The sequence below is a fragment of the Danio rerio genome, chromosome 15, assembly GCF_052040795.2.
Source record: "Danio rerio strain M-AB ecotype USA chromosome 15, GRCz13ab, whole genome shotgun sequence".
In the NCBI taxonomy this organism is placed as follows: Eukaryota; Metazoa; Chordata; class Actinopteri; order Cypriniformes; family Danionidae; genus Danio; species Danio rerio.
The window spans coordinates 2,490,525-2,518,502 of NC_141035.1; the positions used below are offsets into that span (position 1 = coordinate 2,490,525).

The following is a 27,978-nucleotide window of genomic DNA, read 5'->3' on the forward strand; positions in this document are numbered from 1 at the left end:
GAGAGATGAGGAAGAAAGATGGCGGCCAGCGCGATGTCGATGTGTCAGTTTTGGAAACGCTTTGACTTGGTTCAGTTGCAGGTCAGTGACTATCTGCATTTTGTTCGCCTTCATCAGCCATGTCTGTTTTGCTGCCAAACGAATTTGCTTTTAGCATCAGTTATTTACCGGTTGTTGATTGTGTTTGTTCGGTCAGTCAGCTGCTGTGATGTAAACATTGCCCAAAGTTGTCACACAGACAACACAAAACAGAAGAACTTACATTTTGTTAATTTATAATGTCTATAAACAGAACTAATAATCTGTCCTCTACATGTTATATAGTTAATTTGTGTTTAATTATTGCTGTCACTCCAAATATTTAGTTTTTGCAGGATGTACGTGGTTGTTAAAAATCCAACTAACAAAAACAAAATGGGTGTGTTTGAGTATTCTTGGTCCTCCGTGTTATGTGTAGCACTATCTATCTAATTTCTGTTTATTTGTCTAATTTCTGTTCAACTTTGTTGACTTTATTACAACAAAAACAATACTTAGCAACAACCCAGAGCACCCGAGGAAGACCGAGCAACACCCTAACAACTGCATAGCAGCATTCTAGCAACTACATTGCAACATCATTCTATCAACCACCTACTGTAAAATACTCTAGTAACTACATAACAGCATTCTAGCAACTTTTCAGACTTCAAAAACCTCTAAAAGGTTTTTCAGACTATGCTTTCCAAGCCACCATCCCAGTTTGTCTTCACAAACAGCTTTATCTAGTTTAATGCAACATTATCAATGGTAATAATCACACAGTATAAGGATGGTTGTCACGTTTATTTATATTTATATATAGAGCGCCGTCTGCTGTTAATAGCTCCCCTAGAGCGACATCTGCTGTTAAAAACTAGCCTAGAGCGACATCTGCTGTTGAAACTAGCCTAGGGCGCCATCTGCTGTTTAAAACTAGCCTAGAGCGACATCTGCTGTTAAAAACTAGCCTAGAGCGCCATCTGCTGTTGAAACTAGCCTAGAGCCCCATCTGCTGTTTAAAACTTGCCTAGAGCGCCATCTGCTGTTTAAAACTAGCCTAGATCGCCGTCTGCTTTTTAAAACTAGCCTAGAGCGACACCTGCTGTTTAAAACTAGCGTAGTGCGCTGTCTGCTGTTTAAAACTAGCCTAGAGTGATATCTGCTGTTTAAAACTAGCCTAGAGCGACATCTGCTGTTTAAAACTAGCCTAGAGCGTCGTCTGCTGTTGAAACTAGCCTAGAGCGCAGTCTGCTGTTTAAAACTAGCCTAGAGCGACATCTGCTGTTTAAAACTAGCCTAGAGCGATATCTGCTGTTTAAAACTAGCCTAGTGCGTCATCTGCTGTTTAAAACTAGCCTAGTGCGTCATCTGCTGTTTAAAACTAGCCTAGTGCGTCATCTGCTGTTTAAAACTAGCCTAGAGCGACATCTGCTGTTTAAAACTAGCGTAGTGCGCCATCTGCTGTTTAAAACTAGCCTAGCGCGTCGTCTGCTGTTAAAAACTAGCCTAGAGCGACATCTGTTGTTAAATACTAGCCTTGCGCGTCGTCTGCTGTTAAAAACTAGCCTAGAGCGACATCTGATGTTAAAAACTAGCCTAGAGCGACATCTGTTGTTAAATATTAGCCCAGGGGTGTCCAAAGTCCTGGTCCAAGTCCAAGCACCATCTCCTGTTAAAAAATAATCGGATTTTGCAAGCAGCTCTACTGCCTGATAGGACAGCAAGGCAACAAGTCAGCTGTCTAAGCTTTCAGACACAGCCCAGATGTTGTTCGGTATGAGAAAAATACCAGTTGAATATTTCAATCTATATATATATATATATATATATATATATATATATATATATATATATATATATATATATATATATATATATATATATATATATATATATATAATTTATGATTATTTATTCAAGTCAGACAAAACCAGATTAATATTTATAACATTTTCTTAATGTATTGTTTTTGATTGTATTATTGTAATATTTTGGAAGACATGTAAATTCAGACTGACTTGTTTTGCTCTAATATTCTTTGACTTCCTCCAGAGAGAGCTAGACAGCACTGCCACACTACTGGCCAGCCGGCAGGATGACAGCGAGCAGTCCAGGAAAAAGCTCATTGACCAGAGCCGTGAATTTAAGAAGAACACGCCAGAGGTCAACTCTCTCTTTTAAGCAGCCTATAGAGTTATTTTTACTTCATAACTATTTTATAGCGTTTAGCCCCTCTGGCTTTCCAGCTCACAGACTAACAGTGTGTGTGCTCTTATGTGATGTAGGATCTGAGGAAGCTTGTGGCTCCGCTGCTGAAGAGTTTTCAGGCTGAGGTGAGTCTTGATCCCACTGAAATGTAGGATTTATTTAATGCACTGGATCTGGGCTTTGAAAGATGAAACCAGTATATAATGTACAGTTCAGTATAGTGGAGTTTAGTTTGTTGCGGTTCACTTTGAGCAGGCTAGCGTTTCCACTGCCAACAGTATTGTACACACTTGGTCATTGTGGTTTACGCCAGAAGGTTGCGATCAACGTTTTTTTAGCTTGTAGAAGAAATGAGCCATATGAGCCATTTTTCTGGGTATCTCAGTAGCAGAACTCGTCATAGGTGGGTAAACTTAGATCGCAGTGAATGGGAGAGTACAACAGTAATTTTTTGTATTCCTATTTGCTCAAATAATAAAAGAAAAGCTTCATGTTTGTGTTTTCATGACTTCCAAAAGAAAGACAAACATTCTGTGAGGCAGCCAGAACAACGTCTGGCTGAAATTTCTGTCCTGCCCCCATAGACACTGCATTACAAACACATAAGCAGTAATTATTTTTTGTAATTAGATGCAAAGATAACATAATACAAAATGTATATTATTACATTTTAATATAAATGTATATATATTAAATTGTATTATTACAATTTAATATAATTGTTTACAATATTGAACGATAACAATATGTATTTCAATATAAGCTGTTAACGATACCAGATTCAAGAGTAGCCCATGCCTGAGGCCTTAAAGATTAGAGGGGTCCATTAAATGGCGTAACATATTTTCCGTGGCTGAAAATTAGGTACATCTCTAATATTAATATACTTTTAGATTCCCATCGTTGCACATTTCTGCTGTGCGATTGGCTCTTACATCGATATAGAGTAAAAAAGTCCATAGCTTATCACTGTTATTCGATTCGATTCAATATAATGTCGTTTATCGGCCCAACCCCGACTACAAAGTATCGCTTAATAAATGAACATACTTTTAAAAAATATATTTAAAATGTATAAAAAAATATATAATAAAGATATTAAAAACTTTCGAGGAATTAAAATGCTGATGATCGTTAAACACATCATCACTGTGTTGTAAAAAAGGTTCAATGCATCTTTTGCAAATAAAGAAAGGAAGTGGCGCCTTTTTCAATTTCCATGCATAGACTTGACTTGTCAAAGGCCCTGTAAACAACAATAGAGGACATGCAGCAGATCCTCTTCTTCTTGACATGTTACAAAAAAAAGACAACAAGCTTTTCTTGAGTTCGGGTCAGTCATGATTCATTATATTATTACAGTGTCATGTTTTGGTTGTCACTGTATATATAAAAATAGTGATTCCTATGTTGTCATTCTCCTGGCTTATTGCACATGTTCAGAAACAGGACTAGCTCCACCATTTTGGTACCATACTGCTGTGTTAGGATTTATGAAAGGATCCCAGAAAAAGGATACGCTTAACTATTTTGGTATTTTGACAGTGCCATAAGTGACTTTGTTGATATTTGAAAGCACTAAAACAAACATGCTCATAACCCAAACATCATTTTGTCCCTTTTTGATATCTCTGCTATCATTACTAGCCACGCCCCCTGCTGCTGATTGGCTACATGTGTGTTTTCAAATAATGCTTAGTGCACCTTTCAGTTCCAAGCTCCTCCTTCCCTGAGCCGAGTGTTTAAAATCATTGCTACAGTGATTTTCTCTCACACTTGTCTCTTCTAGATTGATGCATTGAGTAAGAGGAGTAAAGAGTCAGAGACGGCCTTCCTAAATGTCTATAAACGGCTGATCGACGTGCCAGGTAAGTCTGTATGTCACAAGAACATTATCCGGATGTTTAAAGCATCACAATCACCAAACACTCCCCCTAAATAGAAAGTTACTGTAATAAGAATATCAGTAATATTCATTTGACTTCAACATCAACAGTAAGAGCTAGAAGCGGTGTTAGCTCTTACCATTTCTTTGTTATGTGTGTGTAGATCCAGTACCGGTGTTGGAGTTGTCACAGCAGCTGCATCAGAAAGTTCAGCGGATGAATGACATTGATACAGAGAACCAGAAACTGCGTGAGACGCTCGAGGAATACAACAAAGAGTTTGCTGAGGTCAAGAACCAGGGTGAGAGATGCACACACACACACCACAGGAAATGCACAGCTCTTACCTACTGAAATGCAAAACATTATTGGTTAGATGATTTTGAGTTAAAGTTATAAATGGTTTAAAAATGTGTGCTCCAATATGATCTATTAATTAGATGCAAAGATAATATAATACAAAATAGGGCTGGGCAATATGGCAAAAATGCAATCTCGATAACTGTTTTCCATATTGAAAGATAACTATATATTGACCTTATTCTAAAATGCGGAAGTGCGCCTGTTTTCGCGATTGTCTTGGAACTTCCGCTGCAGTCGCCTATGGGAGAAATGACAAGGAATAATAAACGGCAAAAAACGGTCAAACTACTTGCTCTACAGACAAATGTTTGCATGACTATACAGACCAAGTAGAATAATATAACAAGGAAATATCAGTTTGCAACATCAAACAGCGAAACGAGCAGTTTTTAATGTCTAAAAATGAATGGAAGTGAATGAGACCGGAAGTCTCGTGCCAAAAAGATTCAAATGGCAGCGCCCGCTCGTCGGCGGAGAATAAGGTCAATATTTCAATATAAGCTGTTAATGATACCAGATTCAAGAGTAGCACATGCCTGAAGCCTTAAAAATTAGAGGGTCCATTAAATGACGTAATAGAGGTGTGAACCTATACTGGTCTCACGGTTCGGTTACGATTATCATGCCTTCGATTCGGTTCAATTCGATATCTCGGTGCATCACAGTGCATTGACGATGCTTTCCATATACAGTGTTATATTTTAGGGGGGGGCTATAACAAGCTGTCTGTATAAACCCACAGACACACAGCAACACACTGTCTCTCATTCAAACACATACACAAACATAGACAGCACCAAACAAACACACACACACACACTTAAGCCCTCGCAGCATGGAGAGCTCGCTCTGAGCGGAGCAGAAAAAAAAAAAAGAAGCACTTTTCTGACGGTCCCTTACTGAGAGCTCCTCTCAGCGCGAGCTCTCCCGGCTAAACACATATTGCGAGGGCTTAAACGGAGCAGTGCTCATAAGGTCGAGCGAAAAAAAAAGAAAGAGCTGTGAAACATAACCAGCTTTGTCTTTTTGTAGGAAACACACTTTAGATCTTTTTAGGGTAAGAGGTTTTTGAGTTATTGCCGTCTGTAACTGAATGTGTGTCAGGAATATCGAAAACAAAACCAACTGAACCGCGCTCATTTCTGGCGCCCCCCTGGATATACAGCGCCCTTAGCATTTGCCTATGGTGCCTATGCCACGGGCCGGCCCTGAGTTGCCTGAGTGTTGTAAATACTCGCGCTCATCTCCCTCGCGACAGAGCGCATAGGAGATAAATGACGTCACTACATAATAACCGGTTATGAATATTACTGAACCGATACCTTATTGTCCGCGTCTGCATCGCGGTGCACCGAAGAAACAATTAATTTTGGCACCCCTATGGCGTAACATATTTTCAGTGGCCGAAAATTTGGTACATCTCTAATATTAAAGGGTGAAAAATCTGTTAAAAAATCTACTTTTCAAGTAGTTTAGACAGACATGTGTGTATATATAGTGTATAGACCGTCATATTGGGGTGATATAAACATACCCAGTCCTTTTTTTTTTTTTCAATTTAACAACATAAAAACGGTGGACCAATTGGAGCGTTTTTCAGAGCGACCGCAACTTGATGTAGGAGTGCGGTCCCCCCGCCCACCGAATTGATTGACAGCTATTGCATTAACATGTCCCGGTAGTCACGTGTATACTCATGTCAACAAGACCAGACGTGCGCAAAGCAAACGGGAATAAAAGGTCTGTTCAGTTCGCTAGGATCATCAATCATCATCAAATGTGATCAAGAGTGAGTTTCACATGTTTAAAATGTTTTAAAACAGTGCACGTGTGTAATGAAGTACAGCGATTTACTTCAGCTTTACTTCATCAGCACAGCCGCGTGTCAGAACAATTATAAAGGAAGACGCTTCAATCCCGCTTTGTGGACGTTAAATCAGGTTAATTTTATACATAAACATAACAGATATCCACACAGCAGTGGAGATTAAGGGGAATAAATGGTTAAAAAATGTGTGTTCCAATATGAGCAAACGATAAAATCCATGTAACTGAAACAATCAATACATTATACATTAATAAAGAATGAATGACTAAAGGAAATGTGTTTGTGCGTGTGTGTGTGTGTAAGTTTCATCGATATGTACATATTTTATGATGTATTGATGGCGGGACTTTAAAATGAGCAATATGTATTGTTGTGCAGAGGTCACCATTAAAACACTGAAAGAGAAGATCAGAGAGTACGAGCAGAGTATGAAGAACCAGGCAGAGAATCTGGCTTTGGAGAAACAACAGCAGATTCATAAAGACTACACAGAGAAAGAGAGGTCAGTACCATCTTTTGGATGAGATGTTAAATCGAGGTCCTGACTCTCTCTGGTCATTAAAAATCCTATGGCACTTCTCGTAAAGAGTAGGGGTGTAACCCTGGTGTCCTGGCCAAAGTCCCTCAATCAGCCCATACGATCATGGCCTCCCAATCATCCACATCCACCGAATTGGCAGTGACACTGTCTCTCCACTCCACCAATAGCTGGTGTGTGGTGAGCGCACTGGCGCAGTCGTCCTTTGGCTGCCGTCGCATCATCCAAGTGGATGCTGCACACTGGTGGAGGTGTGAAGAGACCCCCCCCTCCCTCATGATTGTGAAGCGCTTTGGGTGCATGGCCATACACAATAAATGCGCTATATAAATACACATTACATTACATGGTACATTTTGTTTGCATTAAAGTGATCTATTATTTCTATTTTGCAACTTCATATCAACCATATTTTAAAGTAAATGTCTCACTAGACTGTTGAACTGGATGAAAATGTCATTGGCATATTAGACATTTTATTATTTAATACGAATAATTTTAAATAAAAAAAATGCATGTATCTGCCATTAAGACCCATCCTTATTTTGAATATATATATATATATATATATATATATATATATATATATATATATATATATATATATATATATATATATATAAATATATATAAATAAATAAATAAATAAATATATATATATATATATATATATATATATATATATATATATATATATATATATATATTTTTTTTTAATTTATTAACATTATTAATTTTAGAAATTTATATCAGTGGTTTGTATATTTATAGACAGTGCATTTTGGTGCATTTAAAAAAAACTGTTTATTAAACTATTATGTTCATTAAAATAAGAGTTTGGTCATCAAACATCTTTAGGAATAGAATAATACTACAATAAATTCAAATAAGAACATTTTATAAACTACTAAATTTCAACAAAAGTTTATATTTTCCTCTATTAGAATTGTATTTAATATTTTTATCCAGCATATTAATTTTTAGACTGTGATTTTAAGATTTTTGTTAGATTCGTTTTGTCCTTGGCACTGACTAATTTGATGTATATGCACAAATATATTATAGAAATATACACTCACTTTATTAGGTACACCTGTCCAACTGCTTGCAATGCAAATTTCTAATCAGCCAATGGCAGCAACTCATTTAGGCATGTAGACATGGTCAAGACGATCTGGTGCAGTTCAAACCGAGCATCAGAATGGGGAAGAAAGGGGATTCTTGTATATATGTTGGTGCCAGACTTTGAACGTGGCATGGTTGTTGGTGCCAGGCGGTCTGCTCTGAGTATTTCAGAAACTGCTGATCTACTGGGATTTTCACGCACAACCATCTCTAGGGTTGAATGTGATGCTATAATAGGAAAATCTCTGAGGAATATTTCCAGTACCTTATTGAATCTATGCCACGAAGGATTAATGCAGTTCTGAAGGCAAAAGGGGGTTCAACCCGATACTAGTAAGGTGTACCTAATAAAGTACCTGGTTAGTTTACACAGTATATACAGTGCTCAGCATAAATAAGTACACGCATATAAAAGAGTTGAGCTTCAAGCTGTCCGTAAACTGTCTCTTCTGTTTTAATAGGAGGTTGCAGGAGTCACAGGAGTCACTGGTGTGTAAACTACAGGAAGCTGAACTCAAAGCCCAGACCCTGCAGACAGGTACCCATCCACTGCACCCATCTCTGTACTGTCATACCATATAATCAAACAGCTCTGCAAAAAGATATGTGTGTGTGCTGGTGTTTACAATATTATAATTATCTATACACTAGTACAATAGATAAACAATAGCTTCTGTTATAAAAGTGTTTGTGTGTGTCTGCAGCACTTGAGCGAACGCAGACGGAGCTGTTTGATCTGAAGACAAAAAATGACGAAGAGTCAACGGCAAAGTTAGTGCATTTTCTTCATATTGATTATTGCTTATATTTATTTTTCTATTTTAATCAGAATTATTTCCTCATTGGTGTCTCCTCTTAAGTATTTTTACGTTAAAAAGTCTATTTCTACTTTCGCCTGGCTCTATTGAATGTGCTCACATAGTGACTTGTGGATTGAGTTGATGAATAAATGTATTTAATTATATAATATAAACAGATTGTGGATACATAACTGTTTGTGTCTGATGTATGTACAGTTACAGACTATGCTAGTTCAGGGTCAAGAAAACTTTCGATTTTATTTTTAAAGAATTTAACAGAAAAACTAAATGAAGACTTTTAGTGGCCTAGCCAAAGTCCTGACCTTAATCCAATCGAGACACAAAGTTTCCACCAGGATATCAATCAGCACAAATGTTTTCAACATATAATATTAGCAATTTTTTCTTGAGCAGCAAATCAGCATATTTGAAAACAAAAATAAAAAGAGCCGAGTGCGGCTTTTATTCTCTACATGATGAATTGATTTGCTTTTCAGGGCTGATGAGATTGACATGGTGATGATCGATTTGGAGCGAGCCAATCAGGTACAGCTGGCTTTGTGTAATGAAGCTTTCATTAAAAATTAAAGTTCATAAATATGAGTTTTAACAGACATCCATCATTTCTCTTGTATTGATAATACTTAATTTTAAAGATTAATCCATAAACTGTACATGTTTAACTGCTGTTATTATACAGCAGAAGTCAAAATGATTCGCCCTCCTGTAATTACTTTCTTTTTTAAATATTTCCCAAATGATGTTTAACAGAGCAAGGACATCTTCACAGTACTTATGATAATATTTTTTCTTCTGGAGAAAGTCTAATTTGCTTTATTTCGTCTAGAATAAAAGCAGTTTTTAATTTTTTTACAGCCATTTTAGTGTCAATATTATTCGCCCCCTTAAGCAATATTTTTTGGGATAGTCTACAGAACAAACCACTGTTATACAATGACTTGCCTAATTAAACTAAATTGCCTAATTTACCTAGTTAAGCCTGTTAATGTCACTTTAAGCTGTGTAGAAGTGTCTTGAAGAATATCTAGTCTAATATTATTTACTGTCATCATGGCAAAGAGAAAATAAATCAGTTATTAGAGATGAGTTATTAAAACTATTATGATTAGAAATGTGTCTCTCTGTTAAACAGAAATTAGGAAAAAGTATAAAATAATGAAAGTGTAACAGGAGGGCTATTAATTCTGACTTCAACTGTTCATTGTTATTGACTGTGTTGTTGATGTTCTCCTGCAGAGAGCAGAAGCTGCTGAGAGGGAAGCTGAAGCTCTTCGTGAACAGCTCATGCTTGCGGGCAAATCAAGCCAGCTGCCAACACGCACTGACAAAACTCCATATGCGGTACCAGCAGCATAGAATGAGTGCGATTGTACTTTGATTGGGTGTTAATGGAAATCTTTCTCAAATGTATTCAAATTCTAATTATTTAGGCGACAGAATGAGCAAAACATGTACACTAAATTAACATTGAGAGGTTTAATTTATATGGTTTAGAGCAGCGGTGGGCAAACTCGGTCCTGGAGGGCCGGTGTCCAACACTAATCAAACACACCTGAACATGCTAATCATTAGCCCCTTTCACACAGTGATACCGGTAAATATCCGGATAATTTCCGGAACGACTTTACCGGTATATTCAAAAAAGCGCTGTTCACACAGGCGAGGACATTACGGAATTTTTCCGGAAAAGAGCATTCACACATCTATCGCAAAATGCCGTTAAATTCTGACATCATTAACCAGAAATGACCTCTAAACGGCTGCGCTTGTGTTTGTAAACATTTGACTACATTACAAACTCTTTGGATGGATCAGTATTGAGTACAACTCTAATGAAAACATAGGGAAACACTTTGATATGTGTGTGTGCTGGCGCTATGGGCGCTCACGGGCACACGCAAAGCTTGAAGGTAAACAAACAATGGATTATCATAAACATTTTATCGATAATTATTTACACAGCATTAAGAAGGAACATAGAAACGTTATCTGACTAACATCTAGCAGCTAAAGGTGTCTGGAAAAAATATTCAAAGGCTTTTATTCTCATAAACCGCGCGCACGTGAATGCGTCTGACTGTTGTGATTGGCTAAAGCAGACGTCTCACGTCAGCCCGTTCTAGACGTGGACGCGCTTATTACGGGAATCTTCCTTCTGCATTCACACAGCGCAGCATTCCGGCAAATTACCGGTAATGTTACAACTTCTCTTTCCGGAAAATAGCCAGAACGAATTTACCGGTATTTTCAAAAAGGGCCTGTTCACACATACAACCTTTCCGGAAAATTGCCGGTAATTTTCCGGAAAGGTCAGTATGTGTGAAAGGGGCTATTGTCTTCAAGATCACTAGAAATCTATAAGCAGGTGTGTTTGATTAGAGTTGGAGCTAAACTGCAGTAGTGATGGTGAAATGAAGCTTTCTGAACCAGTGAAGCGCTCGACCCAATTGTATCGGAAAAGGGTTCGTTACTTGAAGCTTTCTAAATCAGAGCTCGATGAGGACCTCTTCTGGTCAAAGTGTGGGAAAGCACTGTTTTGCAATAATGTCAAACGTTCACAACTGACCATTTACATTCAGTCATTTAGCAGACGCTTTTATCCAAAGCGACTTACAAATGAGGACAAGGAAGCAATTTACACAACTATAAGAGCAACAGTGAATAAGTGCTGTAGGCAAGTTTCAGGTCTGTAAAGTCTAAGAAGCAAAACATTATTATTTTTTAATTTTTTTTGTAGTGTAGTTAGCGGTGGAGCCAGAGAGGCAATTGCAGATTGTGAAGGAAAGTGGAGACTAAATAGTTGAGTTTTTAGTGGTTTCTTGAAGACAGCGAGTGACTGCCGTTCTGATGCAGTTTGGGAGTTCATTCCACCAACTGGGCAGATTGAATGCAAGAGTTCGGGAAAGTGATTTCTTCCCTCTTTGGGATAGAACCACGAGGCGACGTTCATTCACAGAACGCAAGTTTCTGGAGGGCACATACATCTGCAGAAGTGAGAGCAGATAAGAAGGAGCAAAGCCAGAAGTCGCTTTGTAGACAAACATCAGAGCTTTGAATTTGATGCGAGCAGCAACTGGCAGCCAGTGCAAACGGATAAGCAGCGGAATGACATGTGCTCTTTTAGGTTCATTAAAGACCACTCGTGCTGCTGCGTTCTGAAGCAGCTGAAGAGGTTTGATAGAGTTAACTGGGAGCCCGGTTAGTAAAGAGTTGAATGACCAACTCAATCATGTAGTAATGCAACAACAGTAATATAAACAAATTACTCAATTACTGTAGTTTTTACACATAAGGTATGTTACATTACACCACCGATGACTGTAGTTAAATCTAAGGTATTCTAAAGTATTTACATTTATCGTATTCCGTCTATTCCACCCACCCACTCATTCTAAGCGGGGATCGAAGCAGCGATGGGAGGTAAATGCTCTAGGAGCACTCTATGCGAGTGATGCTTTTGGGTTGCACTCGCCCAAACACTACACTATAATTTGCAGTGGTTTTCTTTAAAGATAGTTGTAAAAAATACGCTAATACACTTTAGTATGGTTCGAAACCTTTTTACTATATATTACTATTATATTTTAGTTTAATTACTGGTGTGTGGGACCGGTGCAGTGCTTTGAAACAGGAGAAATGTATGTAATCGATGCCTAGTCTCTCACTATACACTTTACTAACCCATGAGGGTGTTTAAACCTTTGAATCAAAATTGCAAGCAGTCACGTGTGTGTAGGCGAAAATGAAGCTTCGGACGTCACTGATCATGTGATGATGGCAAAACGAATCAAGCTCCGGTACACTGCTTCACTGCGGGATGTATCTTTTTTTTGATGCATGCTCCGAAGCCTCGTCGCACAACGTCACATCATTGCTGTGCAGGACACCGACCCTCCAGGACCGAGTTTGCCCACCCCTGGTTTGTAGAGACCCGATGTGCCATACAGGTGATCCTGATTAACTGCACGACCCCCCGATTTTATAAAATGCAATAAAATCAATAGTCTATTATTTGTTGCAAAATGGGGGAAGTGAAATAATCTAGTCTTCTCTCTCAATATGTCTGTGTGTATTGTTCTGTATGCGTATGTGTTTGTATGCATGCAAGTGTGTGTGAGAGTATTCAGTGCTTTATTGAAATGTCTAATGCATTGTGTGTGTGTGTAATCAGGATGAGTGTGTGGATCTGGTGCCGCGCTCCAGTCTGGAAGCTGAGCTCAGTGCGAAGGAGCGTGAGATGCTTCAGCTGGTGGAGGATGTTCAGAGACTGCAGGCCAGCCTCTCCGCTCTCAGAGAAAACACACACACACAGATCAGCCAGTTACAGCAGCAGCTCACCATGAAGACCACTGCACTCACGGTACACACACACACTCATGATTCAACAGATGCATTCACTGATCACTCAAAAACCCAGAGACTCCACGTAAAATAATTAATGCATCACATAAATGTATGTTTAGTTGGTTGTTACTGTAAGACGTTATCGAATTTATTAAACAGTTCTACTTATTTAGGGAACAGAATCAGTGGCGTAGCGGATGGGCCCGCAGGGCACGCACCGCGGGGGGGCCCCGCGTGATTAGGGGGCCCCGCGTCGTCACGATTTTCATTGCAATATTTTGCATGAATTTAATTGTGTTATCTTTCCATTTCTAAAGATGTTCTGTGACTAAAACATTGTTTTAATAAATATATCTGTTTAATAAAACTGTTTTGTTCAAATGCAAAAATACATATTACCCATATTTACTGAGAAATTGATACAAATATTCATTTTCAAAATGGGGTGTACTTAATTATGCTGAGCACTGCAATCTTTGGATGAAAACACAGCTAAAAGATTGCGTACAGTGTTCATCAGATAGTCTGAGCATGCACAATGTAAACAGACAGTGTTGTACATTTTCCTTTATCGTAGACTTTTCATTTATTTTAGCAACTAGAGGAAAAGCTGCAGGCGCAGGCAGACTATGAGGAGGTCAAGAAAGAGTTCAGGTAAGAGACATATTTCTTAAGATACTAGTATTCAGCTCAAAGTGACATTTAAAGGCTCAACTAGGTTAATTAGGCTAGTTAGGGTAATTTAATCAAGTCATTGTATAACAGTGCTTTGTCATTAAAACAAATATTGTTTAAGGGGGCTAATAGTATGGATCTTAAAATTGTTTTAAAAAATTAAAAGCTGCTTTTATTCTAGCCGAAATAAAAAAATTAAGACTTTCTCCAGAAGAAAAAATATTATAGGAAATACTGTGAAAAATTCCTGAATCTGTTAAACATCATTTGAAAAAGAAAAAACTAATTCACAGGAGGGCGAAGAGTTCTGGCTTTAACTGTAGGAGTCCACTATCTAAAGTACTCAGAATTATTTATTGTACCCTGATGAGCCTGTATTATTAAATCGGCGGTTGTTATCTTGGAATAACATACTTTGGAATGTCGTGACTGACCAATCAGAACCGAGTATTCCAGCGAGCCATGTAATAACTGCAAATAGCTTTATTGCATGAAGCAAAGCAAAACATCTGAATATGTAGAATTATTACAGATTACTCACTTGTTACCCTGAAGTAAACATATTTTTTCTGATCATCAACAGTATCCTGAAGTCGATGGAGTTTGGTCCGCGTGACGGCTCTGCAGTGCAGGTAAACAGTAGTGGGGGGTGATTGGTGTGTAATTGAACACACTGATGTTGATCTGATGTGGTGGTCTGCTACAGGATTCTAGTAAACCGCTAGAGGTGTTACTGCTGGAGAAGAACCGCAGCCTGCAGTCTGAGAACGCGTCTCTGCGCATCGCTAACACTGAGCTGAGTGGTGAGTAATTTGCATAGTACACGCCCAAACCATCTCCATATAAGGGCTTTCCACAAAGCAATCCAGAAAAATAAGACACCAAACTATTTGATAAATGCAAGCAAACGTTGTCCCACCATGCATGAGCCTGTACAATCAGATAATGTAAAAAAAAAAGTTATTATTATTATTAAATATCCACTAAAAGCTCATTTTTCATATTTAATCCATTGTTAAAATACTTATCAAGACATTTAAAATCCCTGTTTTTATGATGGAAATATAGATCATTGTGTGCTTCCCTGTATGCGTGCATGTGTCTGTGAATTCATGCATGTCTCTCTGTGTGTGTTCAGGCCGCTATGCGTGTCTTCAGATGGAGTTTTCCACTGCTGTGCAGACCACCTCAGATCAGAAAGAGCTCATCCTCAAACTGGAACAGGATCTCAGCACCATCCAGACCATGTCACGACCTGATGCTGAGGTCAGACACAAACATACCGACCTCCTTAAGCACACAACAAACCCACATTCATTTCTGAGAGTCATCAGAAAATAGTTATGTGCTATTATAGATCGCTGGCCATCCAGAAGATGGAGGTGGAGAACCTTTAGTGAGGTGGGACGCCCTTTTTGTGACTTAATTAAATAAATAAACGTTAAACAAACAGGCAGTGGCAGTCTCTCAGTGCGACTACCACCAAACTGAAAGCAAAAGCAAACATAAGTTCCAGGGCCCCGTTGCATTAAAGTCCTTAATCTAAGAAATTCCTTAGTTTTAAGGTTAAGGTTACCCTTAGTTAAACTTGGGTTGCAAGAACAAAAGCCTAAGGGTCACCATACGGCTGTCATTAAGTATTTCCCCCTTTGTGATACAAGAGTGGCGAAGCAGTGGCGCAGTAGGTAGTGTCGTCGCCTCACAGTAAGAAGGTCGCTGGTTCAAACCTCGGCTCAGTTGACGTTTTTGTGTGGAGTTTGCATGTTCTCCCTGCGTTCGTGTGCTCTGGTTTCCCCCACAGTCCAAAGACATGCGGTACAGGTGAATTGAGTAGGCTAAATTGTTTGTAGTGTATGAGTGTGTGTGTGTGTGTATGTCCCAGTGATGGGTTGCAGCTGGAAGGGCATCCGCTGCGTAAAAATGTGCTGGATAAGTTGGCGGTTCATTCCGCTGTGGTGACCAGGATTAATAAAGGGACTAAGCCGACAAGAAAATGAATGAATGAATGAATGTATGATCCAAGAGTCCCATGAAATTAAAATAAAAAAATGTAGCTGTTTATTTCAATATGTTAGTTTTATGGATTTCTATTTGCTAGTGTGCTCCAATACAACGACTAAACTTGCATTTAGAAAATATAAAACTAATGTAAACATGCAGCATGTCACTTTCGCCTAAATGGATCAATGATGAGTGTCAGGGTTTATTTTGCAGAGTCCCGCTCAGCTGTCAGGAGAGGTGGTGGTTTGGTGGTGTTTGACAAGGTGCGCCACGTGTCTGAAGAGTGAGGAGAGATGCGGTGAGAAGGGTGCGCGACCTAGCCTATTTGAGGACCGGGAGGGAGACGCGAGATTACCGGGAGATTATCACTCATCTGGAGACTCGCAAAAATTCCCGCCCTACTTATAATTCTTTCTTCATATAGCCGTATGCCTATTACATATCCATAAAGCACTGGGATATATCCGCACTCGGATCGTTTGCTTTCTCAGTGCAATCGATCCGCTCCAGAGTTCGTTTCAATCGAACCGAGACCACCTCATTCAAGCGATCTCGGAGCGATTGATTTGGCGCAGATCTGTGAGCGATTGGTGGTTTCACATATGTCAAACGAACCCCGCTAACTGGGCAAACAAGACAGGTTCCCAAACAAAAGTGTAGGTGTGAAAGCACCCTTACTCCTTGTCAGCAGTGTATTAAGGAGACATGCATCAAATTTTTCTCAGGAAATTCCCAGGTACCCATTAGTGCATTTAAAGAAGATGTCTTGACATGTCACAAGGTGATCATTCATAATAATGGTGGATTTATTTTGTTGTTGTTGTTGTTTTCTAGGGTGCAGACACCAGTGCGGTGATGCGTGAGTGCGTCCCTGATCCCATTAAGGAGGCCACAGCACTGTTCTCAGGTAAACCAAAGCACATGACTACAGCACCCACAATGACTGATATATGTTAATATATACACATTTTAAAATATGATCATACTTTGACTTTGGGCTGGACAGTAATTCAATGTTGATTGAGTTGAAGTCAAAATGATTCGCCTTCCTGTGCTCCTTTTTGGTTTCTCTTTTAAATATTTTCCAAATGATGTTTAACAGAGCAAAGAATTTTTCACAGTATTTCCGAGAATATTTTGTCTTCTGGAGAAAGTCTTACTTGTTTTTGTTCGGCGAGTATAAAAGCAGTTATTATAGTTTTTAACCCATTTTAAGGTCAATATTATTAGCCCCCTTAAGCAGTATTTGTTTTAGATAGTCTACAGAACAAACCACTGTTATACAATGACTTGCCTAATTACCCTAACCTGCCTACTTAATATAGTTAAGCCTTTAAATGTCACTTTAAGCTGAATACTAGTGTCTTGAAGAATATCTAGTCAATAATATGTGCTGTCATCATGGCAAAGGTAAAAGAAATCAGTTATTAGAAATGAGTTATTAAAACTCTGTTTATAAATGTGTTCTATCTATTTAACAGGTCAAAGATATTAATGAGGCCTGACAGTTTTCTATTTATTTAATGGCTTAGTTAATATGTTACTTATGTATTTGTATCCTATTGATCAAAATTAAGACGTATATTAAAATCTAAATGTTGGCTATATCGTTCAGCCCTACTTTGGCAGGAATGTTAGCTAAGCAGATGTTTTAACTCGGCACTAACCGAATCAGTTTGTGTTCGTGCGTGTGTAAGGTATGAGCGGCTCTCCTCAGGCCGATCAGGGTCAGATGGACTCTCTGCTGTCCATCATCTCCAGTCAGAGGGAGAGATTTCGCTCTCGTAACCAGGAGCTGGAGGTGGTGAGTGCAGATCAGCGCAGATCACACCACTGAAACCGACTACTGTTGATCAGAGCAAATGAGTGATGTTGTTGCTGGTGTCCGTCAGGCGAACAGCTCTCTACAACAGACCCTACAGGCTCTTCAGAGTGAGCTGGACAGTCTGCGGGCCGACAACATCAAGCTCTACGAGAAGATCAAGTTCCTCCAGAGCTATCCTACCAGAGTAAGTGCTTTTTCTTTTTTTCATTCAGTGGTCTAGAAGCATTGGTACTAGTGCAGTCAATCGATTTAAAAAAATTAACTAATTAATCGCACCTTTTTAAAAAAAAATTAATCGCGATTAATCGCATTTAAAATACTGAAACTTGTAATTTTGCCTATTCAAATGTAAAATTAATGTAAACGCAAGACAAAAACTATTTCAATTCAAAATATAATTGTTTAATAGAATTTTTGTTTAACTTGTAACACAGATTTCTTCATGTAAACAACATACCCACAATAAACCATCAAGATCCTGGCTTGACAGCCATATTTATTACAGAAATTAAAGCACAGGCATGTTAATGACATTTCAAAACAATCAATGCCAATAAAGAAAACATTGATTTCCATGTTGGATTCTAAGTGGACTGCAAAAAAATGCCAAAATACAGGCATTGCAGATATGAAAAATGAAAAATTATAATAATAAACTATAGAATACAAACTGTTGCACTCACTGTAAAGTTTTATTGCTGTGAGTTGAGAACATTAGTTATAGAGTAGAAACAATTTAGCTTAATCCTCCTTTACATTCATCCAGTTGCTAAGACTAGGAGTATCCCGCAAGTGCACAGAGACTATCAAATGCCCGCAAATGAATGATAATTTCTCGCAAACCGGTCGTTAAATACATCGCACACCCCTCTCCCCCGCATCCCTCCTAGATCTTCAGGTAGCCTATGTCGTGCGCAACTCACCCCCACCGTCCTTCAAGTACATCTCGCGCGCACACGCCCCTACTCAGATACGTCGCTCACTCCACCCCTTAACGGGCCTGACACAGACACACACACAACGCGCTGCAGACGTTTTGGCCCCAACAGCCTTCCATACTGGAGCGACTCCCCTCAGATTCAACACGCATGATCACGTTCATCAAATTTGCTTAAACTAAGCGTCCTAAAGTATTACTGTATTTCACAAGGATTCTGACACAACAGCGCGAAGCATACGCTTTCGTTTCGTTTAATGAGGAAACACGCTAAACTTGGAGGGCTCATGCTGAAAGGCAGAGTAATGCCCTGTCTTTGACAGCTCGCGACTTCACCAGAGACTTTCTGAGTACGTTTACATAAGACACCAATACTCCGATTTTAATATGATTAAGATAATTCTCTTACTAAAAGTCTACCGTGTAGCCTAAACAGTGATTTTATTACCTTAAAGGAACACCGAGTCACGAAATGCGGAGGATTTTCTTTCTGTTCGCCATGCGGTATCAACTTACAACAGAAAGTTAAAAATGAAACACCCGAAATTGCATGAAACTCTGGATAACCTGTGATGCGACTAATTGTTTTATACTGAAACTTGCCTTCAAAAAGTGCTTCCTTGGTCTTATCCACATTTCTTGCATGTTAAACACACGTCCACCACAACAGGAAGTAAAAATAACCTGCAACTGCGTTAATTGCGTAAATTTTTTTAAAAGCGTTAATTATTTAAAATTAATCGCATGCGTTAACGCACTAATTTTGACAGCGCTAATTGGTACATATATTTTTACAAAAGGGGTTATTTCAAACACTCTTGATTTGAAATTCAGCTTTTTGTGTGTGTGTGTCAGGCTGGAGACAGCGATGATACAGTGATGCGTTACTCGTCTCAGTATGAGGAGAGGCTCGACCCCTTCTCCTCCTTCAGCAAAAAGGTGAGGAACTGAACTGATTTCTCTTTTGGAGTGTTGGTTTGTGTTTGTTCATTTGTCTGTAACGTGATTATTGTTTTCAGGAGCGTCAGAGGAGATATCAGAGCCTCAGCCCATGGGACAAGGCCACGCTTAGTCTGGTGTGTAACCCTATATCGTTTGATGTCTTCATATATAGTAGAGTCACATGGGAATTAGCGTTCTTTTACACACAAACAGATGGAGATCCAGTGGGTTCAGCGTATCAGAGCATCTCGGTTCACAGGAATTGATGCTCGACATAAACTAATCAGACAAACACTTCACTGATAACTCAGTCAGACGGAATCTGCGCATGATTTATGCTATTTCTATGGAGAATTTTAGTAAAATCTGAGGATTTCGGCGGAATTATTTTGGAGAATCATAACTAAAACCGTAATATTTGAAACAAAAAATAAAATATTTTTAACTTTTATTTCATGTTTAAAATGCAAACCCATTTAAATCCATTTTTTTTGGTAAACAAAGCAAGTCTCTCCAGGGTTCAACGCTAAGGATTTTTTCTACTTGTCCGATCGGGCAAGTGGTTTAGATTTTTACTTGCCCTGCCAAAATTTTCACTGGCCCCAACAAAAAAAAGGGAAGTTAATAGCTATTTTTTAACCACATATTTTAAACAATGTGTCAAAAATAAAGTCTGTAAATCTTGAATTTCAATACTTAAAAAACAATTGTAAATATAAGTGTTATGCAAACAAAAAGAGCAGTATGGAAAATGTGGAGGCATTTTGTTGCAGTTTGAAATTATTTAAAAAAAGGTGGCTGACTTGTCAGACTGACGGCAAACTATGCATAACATCACTTCATTATTAATTTGTCGTGTTGTTTCCATGTAAATGTCTACTTCCAACACGTTAGAGACAGACATTTTCGTTTAGCCTTTTAATTTGATGATGCCGCCATGTTGCTGTTTCTACGCTGTACTGGTTGTTACCAGGTTACAAAAAAAAAAAATAGCATGGTCAAATCAATCAGATAAGACGAATCAGAAAGCAATATGTTGTTAACGACATTACAGAGAAGGTAGCATTTAAAGATTTAAAAGCACAAACTTAAAATGCACGCAATTGACAAATAGTCACAGACAAATTAAATGTTAGTGACAAGGCAGCACTGTCCCAATCGAGCCAGTAATGATCCGGTCTACTGTCCCAAGTGTCTCTCACGCTGGCCCTGGGCCACCGGGCAGTCCTTATTGTTGAGCCCTGCTCTAATATAATATCTCTTCTAAAAGACAGAAAATGTTACTGTACAAACTGCACTCACCACCTCCAGCTCCTGGTTATGAGAGCGAAATCTCTCCCTCTGACTGGAGATGATGGAGAGCAGAGAAAATGTTACTGTACAAACTGTATTGTAAATAAATCAAATGAACATTTGTCAATAATGTTACTGAAATTAATTTAAAAACTGAATAAATATAGATTTACACATTTACTCAAGTAAATAAACAGAATTAACGATGGGCAAAAAATCAGCGGAAAATCTACACGCGCAGATTCCGTGTGGGCCTACTGATAACTTGGGATGCATCCCAAATCAAAATTCTTATTCCTGAAACTAAAGATTATGGATACACTTGGCTGAAAAAACACAACAATATTATTATTATTATTATTATTATTTGCAATAATTAGATTTTTATTAATATACAATGGGAGAAATAAGTATTAAACATGTCATGTTTTATTCTTGGGAATAATATTTCTAAAGGAGATGTTGACATGGGACTTGAAGCCGATTTTGATAAAAATACTGCAATTTTTAGGGAATATTTTTAGTACATCAAAAAGTGTGGTTATAATGACATCTGACTAGCTAATCCAGCAAAAAAGTCACTAAAATGCAGTATTTAAATCTCATAGTTAAACAGAAACTGAGGCGTATAACTGCAAAAAGGCCCTTTCACCAGGCTGGCTACGGGCCTGGCATATCAAAAAAGGATATGGGTGTGAAATATGGGAGACTCCTGGAGAAAAACGGGAGATTGATCAAATTGGTTTAATGGGTTATAAAATGATCCTTTAAACCTCATACAGAAAATGCGTTTCACTCAAATGGTTTGAGCAAAATGTGCAGGACAGACCTGCTATTCTCAGTACTGAAAACCCTGTCAGAGTGTCAAATTTAAGAAGAAAAATGCTTGAAGTCTTATTTTTTTTTATTTCGGCTAGAATAAAAGCAGTTTTTAATTTTTATAAAACCTTTTTAAGGTCAGTATTATCAGCTACACACTACATGAAGGGGAATTTTCAAAAACCCATAATATGGGCTCTTTAAATCACAATTCTTGTTGTGCAATGGTAAACCTTTATGTTGAAAGAGTGCAAATATATATATTTTTAATATATATTGCACTTATACATTCTGTTTATCTTGAAACTCCTTAAATAATATGTGCTATAGGTTCTGAAATGGCCCTCTACTGTAAACTGACACTCTGGCTCTGAGAGAAAAGCCAGTTTGTAAAAAAAGTCTTGGTTTTGCTTGGTTAATAAATAATCAAACTCATTCAATGGCACAGCGTCCTTTCTTACATCATCTCATAAACTTGATCTAATTAGTTAGTGCTGAATTATCGCATTGTATCGTGATATGGGTGTGAATCGTATCGTGTTGCATCGCAATATGTCACAAATGTATCGCTAATATAACTTATTCTTTGTATCGAGATGCGTATCGGATCGGCATTATAGCTTAGATGCCCAACCCTAGTTGAAACAAATCTTTCCTATGTTGAACAGAAATTAGGGAAAAATATATACAGGGGTGGCTAATAATTAAGAGGGCTAATAATGCTGACTTCAACTGTTTTTAAAGTTGCTGCTGTCTGCTCATGTTGACTGTGTTTGTATTTTTCAGGGACGTGTGATCCTCTCCAATAAGACGGCCAGAACCATTGCGTTCTTCTATACGCTGATGCTGCACTGCCTCGTCTTCCTGGTGGGTCACATGACCCCCAGATTAAACTGTCCGTCACTGCTCATGTTGCCCCATTCTGACCCTGCGTGTGTGTGTGTGTGACAGGTGCTGTATAAAGCCGCCTGGAGTGAGAGTATCGGCCGCGACTGTGCTGCATTTTGTGCAAAGAAGTGAGTGTTGGACACTACGCCACGTTCCTGAGTTGCTGTAATTAATGTGTTTGGACTTTTAGACATGCACTCGCCAACTTCCCTAACAAAGTCCCTTTTTAAGGATAGTCCATTCACATAATGGGCATTTTCGGAAATGAGGAAACAAACAGGGAAATCCTAAAATCTACCGCTTTATATACATATACATTTAACTCATTGATTCATCAATGTCATATTTTTCCATTTTCGTGCAGCCCTAACATGCATCAAAGTCAATGAGATGGAGGGAAGTTAGCAAGCGAAAGGCATAACATTTGGACAGGAATGCAGCCATGGTGTTTTTAATTCACACTCACACTCTTCATCTTCTTTACTGCAGGTACTCGGACCATCTGCACCGCTTCCATGAAGACGGAGACTTGTGGCAGTAGCAGCTTCTGTCCACTAGGTGGCGCTAGATGCACACACATCATGCTTTTATGACATGATTATCATAGATTGATTGTCATTGCGTTACTAGTGCAGGGACCAAGTTTTCTTTGGTTGTATTCTGGGTTAATTATTATTGAAACCAGTAAAAGGTTTAAAGATGCAATGATGTTTATTTACAATGTTTTGCAGGAGATTTTTTCTTCACTGTTTCATTTGACTGGCTCAAAACAATCAGCTTTAACACTCCTGAGGGTGATCTATTTTGCTCCTCCATAGCAAATTCTACCATTCATCTGAAGCATATACCTCTGGTTATGGTTGATTTAAAGGGTTAGACACTAAGCATCTGACACAATATCTCTCTCTTTCTATACATATATTCAGCTGATAGGGGTTTGGTGGATTTAGTCTCTTTAAATTAAATGCAAGCTTTCAGAACACGTGAGTATGTGGTTGCTTTTACAAGATTACACTATTTTTTTTAGTCTAGGACAGTCTTAAAGAGGTTAAGAGGCCATGTGTAACCCCACTTGTCCTACGTCACCCAACCCGCTCCGTGCTGGTATCAAACCCACGACCGTTCGTAATGCTGCGTTCACTCTAGACGCGGAACGCACGGATAAATCACGCTATTTAAAAGTAAATAGCCGCATACTTAGTTAATGATTTATTTTTCATTACTAAATTAAGTATAGCATTATTTACAAACCATTTGTATTTAAGAGTAGTTGAGGGTTTTTAGGATCAATCAGAATGAGTTAGTAAATGATTAATAAACTATTGAAATCAACATTTATATGTCTTATTATTCAGGCATATACTAATAGTTACTATATATGATAATAAATACTTTATTAACTCAACATTATGCAGTTTTGTGACTTAATCTAAAGTGAGGACTATTCATGCTTTATAAAAGACAAATAAAGGCTCAGTTAAATTCTAAACAGGAAAAAAGACATTATTCATTCCTGTTCATTTAAAGATACACACATGAAACTGTACTTCAAATGAAAAATAAATCTTTGCAACCTGACCTAAAATAAAACCACTATAAAGTTTAAACATTGCATCTTATTATATTGTAAATTATTATATTGTTGCTGTTTTATCCAGTTGGATGTCGTATTTTGACACTCCTGTTATTTTGCAATGTTTAAACTTTACAGTAATTTTACTTTTTAGAAAGATTGCACAGATTATCGTTCATTTGATACTGAGCCTTTATTTGTCATTTATAAGGCATTTATAAAGCAGGAATAGTCCTCACTTTAGATTAAGTCACAAAACTGCATGAAGTTGAGTTAATAAAGCATTTATTAACATATTAGTAAACTATTAGTCTATGCCTGAATAATAAGACATATAAATGTTGATTTCAATAGTTTATTAATCATTTACTAACTCATTCTGAATGGTCCTGAAAACCCTCAACTACTCTTAAATACAAACGGTTTGTAAATAATTTGATACTTAATTTAGAAATGAAAAATAAATCACTAACAGAGTATGAAAATACAATCATTAAACACATTATATAGGTACTATAAGTCAAGAATACAGCATTTGTAGCTGCAGTTATAAACTGCTTACTAACGTTTATTAATGTAGAGTTAATGCTTTAACAGATAATGAGTTCACTATTTGCTAATGCTTAATAAATGATTTATAGTGTGTAGTCATTATAAAGTGTTACCAAATGATCTTGTTATAGGATTATTTCGCTTACCTCATTGGCAGATTATGTTGCTTGTTTTAAGGAAAAACTCTTTATTCTGACTTATTTCTGAAAACTAGACAATATTTCTTGCTTGTATTCAAAATTTCTTGATTTAAGATTTTTAGATATTTGGACTAGAAACAAGACTCTATGTAAGAAAAGCAATTTTCCATCCAGCTTATTACAGTAATGTGCAATTATTTCTGCTTTACTAGAGTGCGGAGCTTTCCTAGGACCGGCTGGATTCAACACGCACACACACACACGGTCTGTTTCCTCTTTGAGTTCACAGTGAGTTTCCTTGCTGTGAGCTACTGGGCATTGCGTGTCTGTTTTCACATTTTTAATTACTTATGAATAAAGCAAATTTACTTTGAGAAAAATAAAAGTAATCAAGGCAACATAAGACCAACATGTAAACATTGCTATGACCTGTGCAGTCAACAGTATATATACAGTTGAAGTCAGAATTATTAGCCCCCCTTTAATTTTTTCTTTTTTTTAAATATTTCCCAAATGACGTTTAATAGATTCAGGAAACTTTCACAGTATGTCTGATAATATTTTTTCTTTTGGAGAAAGTCTTATTTGTTTTATTTCGGCTAGAATATAAGCAGTTTTTAATTTTTTTAAAGCCATTTTAAGGTCAATATTATTAGCCCCTTTAAGCTATCTTTTTTTGATAGTCTTCAGAACAAATCATCATTATACAATGACTTGACTAATTAATCTGGTTAAGCCTTTAAATATCACTTTAAGAAATATGTTGAGAAAATCTCCTCTTTGTTTAATAGAAATTAGGGTAAAAAACAGCAGAAAAAAAAAGCAGTACAACAGCAGGAACCTCTTGAACTATCGTTATTAGCAGTGTTGGCCAAAGTTACTTTAGAAACTACAAAATATTAGCAAAATGATCTTGTTATAGCGTTATTTCTCTTACCTCATTGGCAGATTATTTTGCTTGTTTTAAGGAAAAACTCTTTTCATTTTGACTCATTTCTGAAAACTAGACAATAATTCTTGCTTGTCTTGAAAATGCTTCTTGATTTAAGTGTTTTAGATATTTGGACTAGAAACAAGACTCTATGTAAGAAAAGCAATTTTCCATCCAGCTTATTACAGTAATGTGCAGATGTAAATGTTTTGATGTGGATGAATATTTTAGAGTGGCCCTGCCCCACCTGTGCACATACTGACAAGCTGTGGCTGCGGGAGGGCGTTCGTTGACTGCTTAAATTATTAATAACTGCTTAATGAGACCATCCGTCCAAGCCATCAGCAGTTATTTCTGCTGTACTAGAGTGCAGTGCTTTCCTAGGACCGGCTGGATTCAACACGCACACACACGCACACACACGCACACACACACACACACACACGGTCTGTTTCCTCTTTGAGTTCACAGTGAGTTTTGTTGTGTTTTTGTCATTTTAATTCCTCACAGAAATTGTTTAATTTCATGCATCTGCTGGTAGTTAAGTGTGCCATATAAATGTATATCTATAGGCAAAGTCGAATAATAAGAGATTGACATAACATGAGCCTCAAACACTATTGTTTCTTCATTAATTTGTAAATTTAATAAATGTTAAACCCCAGTGTTTTTCCAGAGATGGGTTGCGGCTGGAACGGCATCCGCTGCATCAAACATATGCTGTATAAGTTGGCGGTTCATTCCGCTGTGGCGACCCCAGATTAATAAAGGGGCTAATACGAAAAGAAAATGAATGAATGTATAAACCCCAGTGAATTACAGGCCAATCAGAACACAAAGCAGACTGTTGCGTGACTCACGGTGCAAGCCCTCAGCATTTGCATGTACTTCAGCTCACAACTCCAGCTCAGTTCACCGTTTGATTAGCCACAGTGTTTCCTTGTGAGACAGCAATGACCATTTGCCTCCCTTAGTTATTTTTAAGTCTTCCTATGTATGTGGGACTCTTATTTTGAAAACGAGAGACACATCCGGTTTACAGTGTGTTACTGAGCAATGCCTCCGGCTCAATCTGTTCACACGCATAATTTTTTATTCATTTATTTATTCATTTTCTTGTCAGTTTAGTGCCTTTATTAATCAGGGGTCGCCACAGCGGAATGAACCACCAACTTATCCAGCACATGTTTTACGCAGCGGATGCCCTTCGCTGGGAAACACCCATACACATTCACATTCATACACTACGGCCAATTTAGCTTACCCAATTCCTCCATAGCGCATGCGTTTGGAGCACCCAAAGGAAACCCTCGCCAACATGAGAACATGCAAACTCCACACCTAAATGCCAACTGACCCGGTGATTGTGCTACCTACTGCACCACCATGACATCTTATTTATTTATTAAATTCATTATTGCTGGTTAGAATTTCTCTCGAGGGAATCTTGGCCTCTATTTTATAGGGAGGTTGACATGGACATACCCTCAACCCCTCAAATTTTACATCGGTCTTTGCCTTTTGACATTGTCTTCATATGTCTATTCCAGCACCTACAGTTGAAAACAGAAGTTGACATGCACTGTATAAAAAGGCACATAACTATTTTAAAAAGTAATATGTTAATATGGCTAAATTTTTCACTTTTAGGTAAGTTTGGATGATCAAATGTGTTTCTGTTCTGCTTAATAGCAGAATAATGAGAGAGATTTTTTGAGAAATTGTTATTACTTTTCTTGAAAGTCCAGTTTACATACAATAGGATTATTCTGCCTCTGAAAAAGCTCAGATGATGATGTCAAGGTTTTAGAAGTTTCTGATTGGCTAATTGACAACATTTGAGTTAATTGGAGGCACAACTGTAGAATAGTATTTAAGGAAAAGCTCAAACACACTGCTTCCTTGTGTGACAACATGAGAAAATCAACAAGCCAGAATCAACAACATAGCCAGATTACAATTAGCTAAATTACACTGGGAAAAGAGTAATGTTTGGAGACATGTTCTGTGCTCTGATGGAGACAAGATTGAACTTTTTGGCCATAATGAGCAGTGTTACATTTGGAGGACAAAGGGGAAAGCGCACAAGCCTAGGAACACCATCCCAACTGTGCAGTATGGGGGCGGCAGCATCATTTTGTGGGGCTGTTTTGCTGCGGGAGGGACTGGTCCACTTCACAGCATAAATGGCATCATGAAGAAAGAACATTATGGAGAAATACTGAAGCAACATCTCAAGACATCAGCCAGGAAATTAAAACTTGGCCA

The 27,978-nt window shown here is 37.9% G+C and overlaps 2 protein-coding genes across 5 annotated transcripts in view; one reads left to right on the forward strand and one right to left on the reverse strand.

The window, feature by feature from the left end:
• Nucleotides 1-26,312, forward strand: cux1b (cut-like homeobox 1b). 4 transcript variants are annotated; one of them, XM_087282709.1, is made up of 23 exons: nucleotides 1-81; nucleotides 2,074-2,184; nucleotides 2,307-2,354; nucleotides 4,019-4,097; nucleotides 4,279-4,416; nucleotides 6,685-6,808; nucleotides 8,431-8,507; nucleotides 8,674-8,740; nucleotides 9,267-9,315; nucleotides 10,027-10,291; nucleotides 12,689-13,150; nucleotides 13,730-13,788; nucleotides 14,393-14,441; nucleotides 14,516-14,612; nucleotides 14,948-15,075; nucleotides 16,645-16,717; nucleotides 17,508-17,614; nucleotides 17,703-17,819; nucleotides 19,428-19,511; nucleotides 19,592-19,648; nucleotides 22,413-22,493; nucleotides 22,578-22,642; nucleotides 23,004-23,494. In XM_087282709.1, exons 11-23 carry the CDS (start codon nucleotides 13,028-13,030, stop codon nucleotides 23,053-23,055), a joined length of 1,092 nt encoding a protein of 363 aa, XP_087138835.1. In that variant the 5' UTR covers nucleotides 1-81; nucleotides 2,074-2,184; nucleotides 2,307-2,354; nucleotides 4,019-4,097; nucleotides 4,279-4,416; nucleotides 6,685-6,808; nucleotides 8,431-8,507; nucleotides 8,674-8,740; nucleotides 9,267-9,315; nucleotides 10,027-10,291; nucleotides 12,689-13,027; the 3' UTR covers nucleotides 23,056-23,494.
• amotl1 (angiomotin like 1) overlaps nucleotides 11,531-27,978 on the reverse strand; it is a 314,310-nt gene continuing 297,862 nt past the window's right edge. Inside the window, exon 9 of the transcript XR_015508885.1 lies at nucleotides 11,531-11,582. The gene's annotated coding sequence lies outside the window, so the exon portion shown is untranslated. The remainder of the gene's footprint in view (nucleotides 11,583-27,978) is intronic.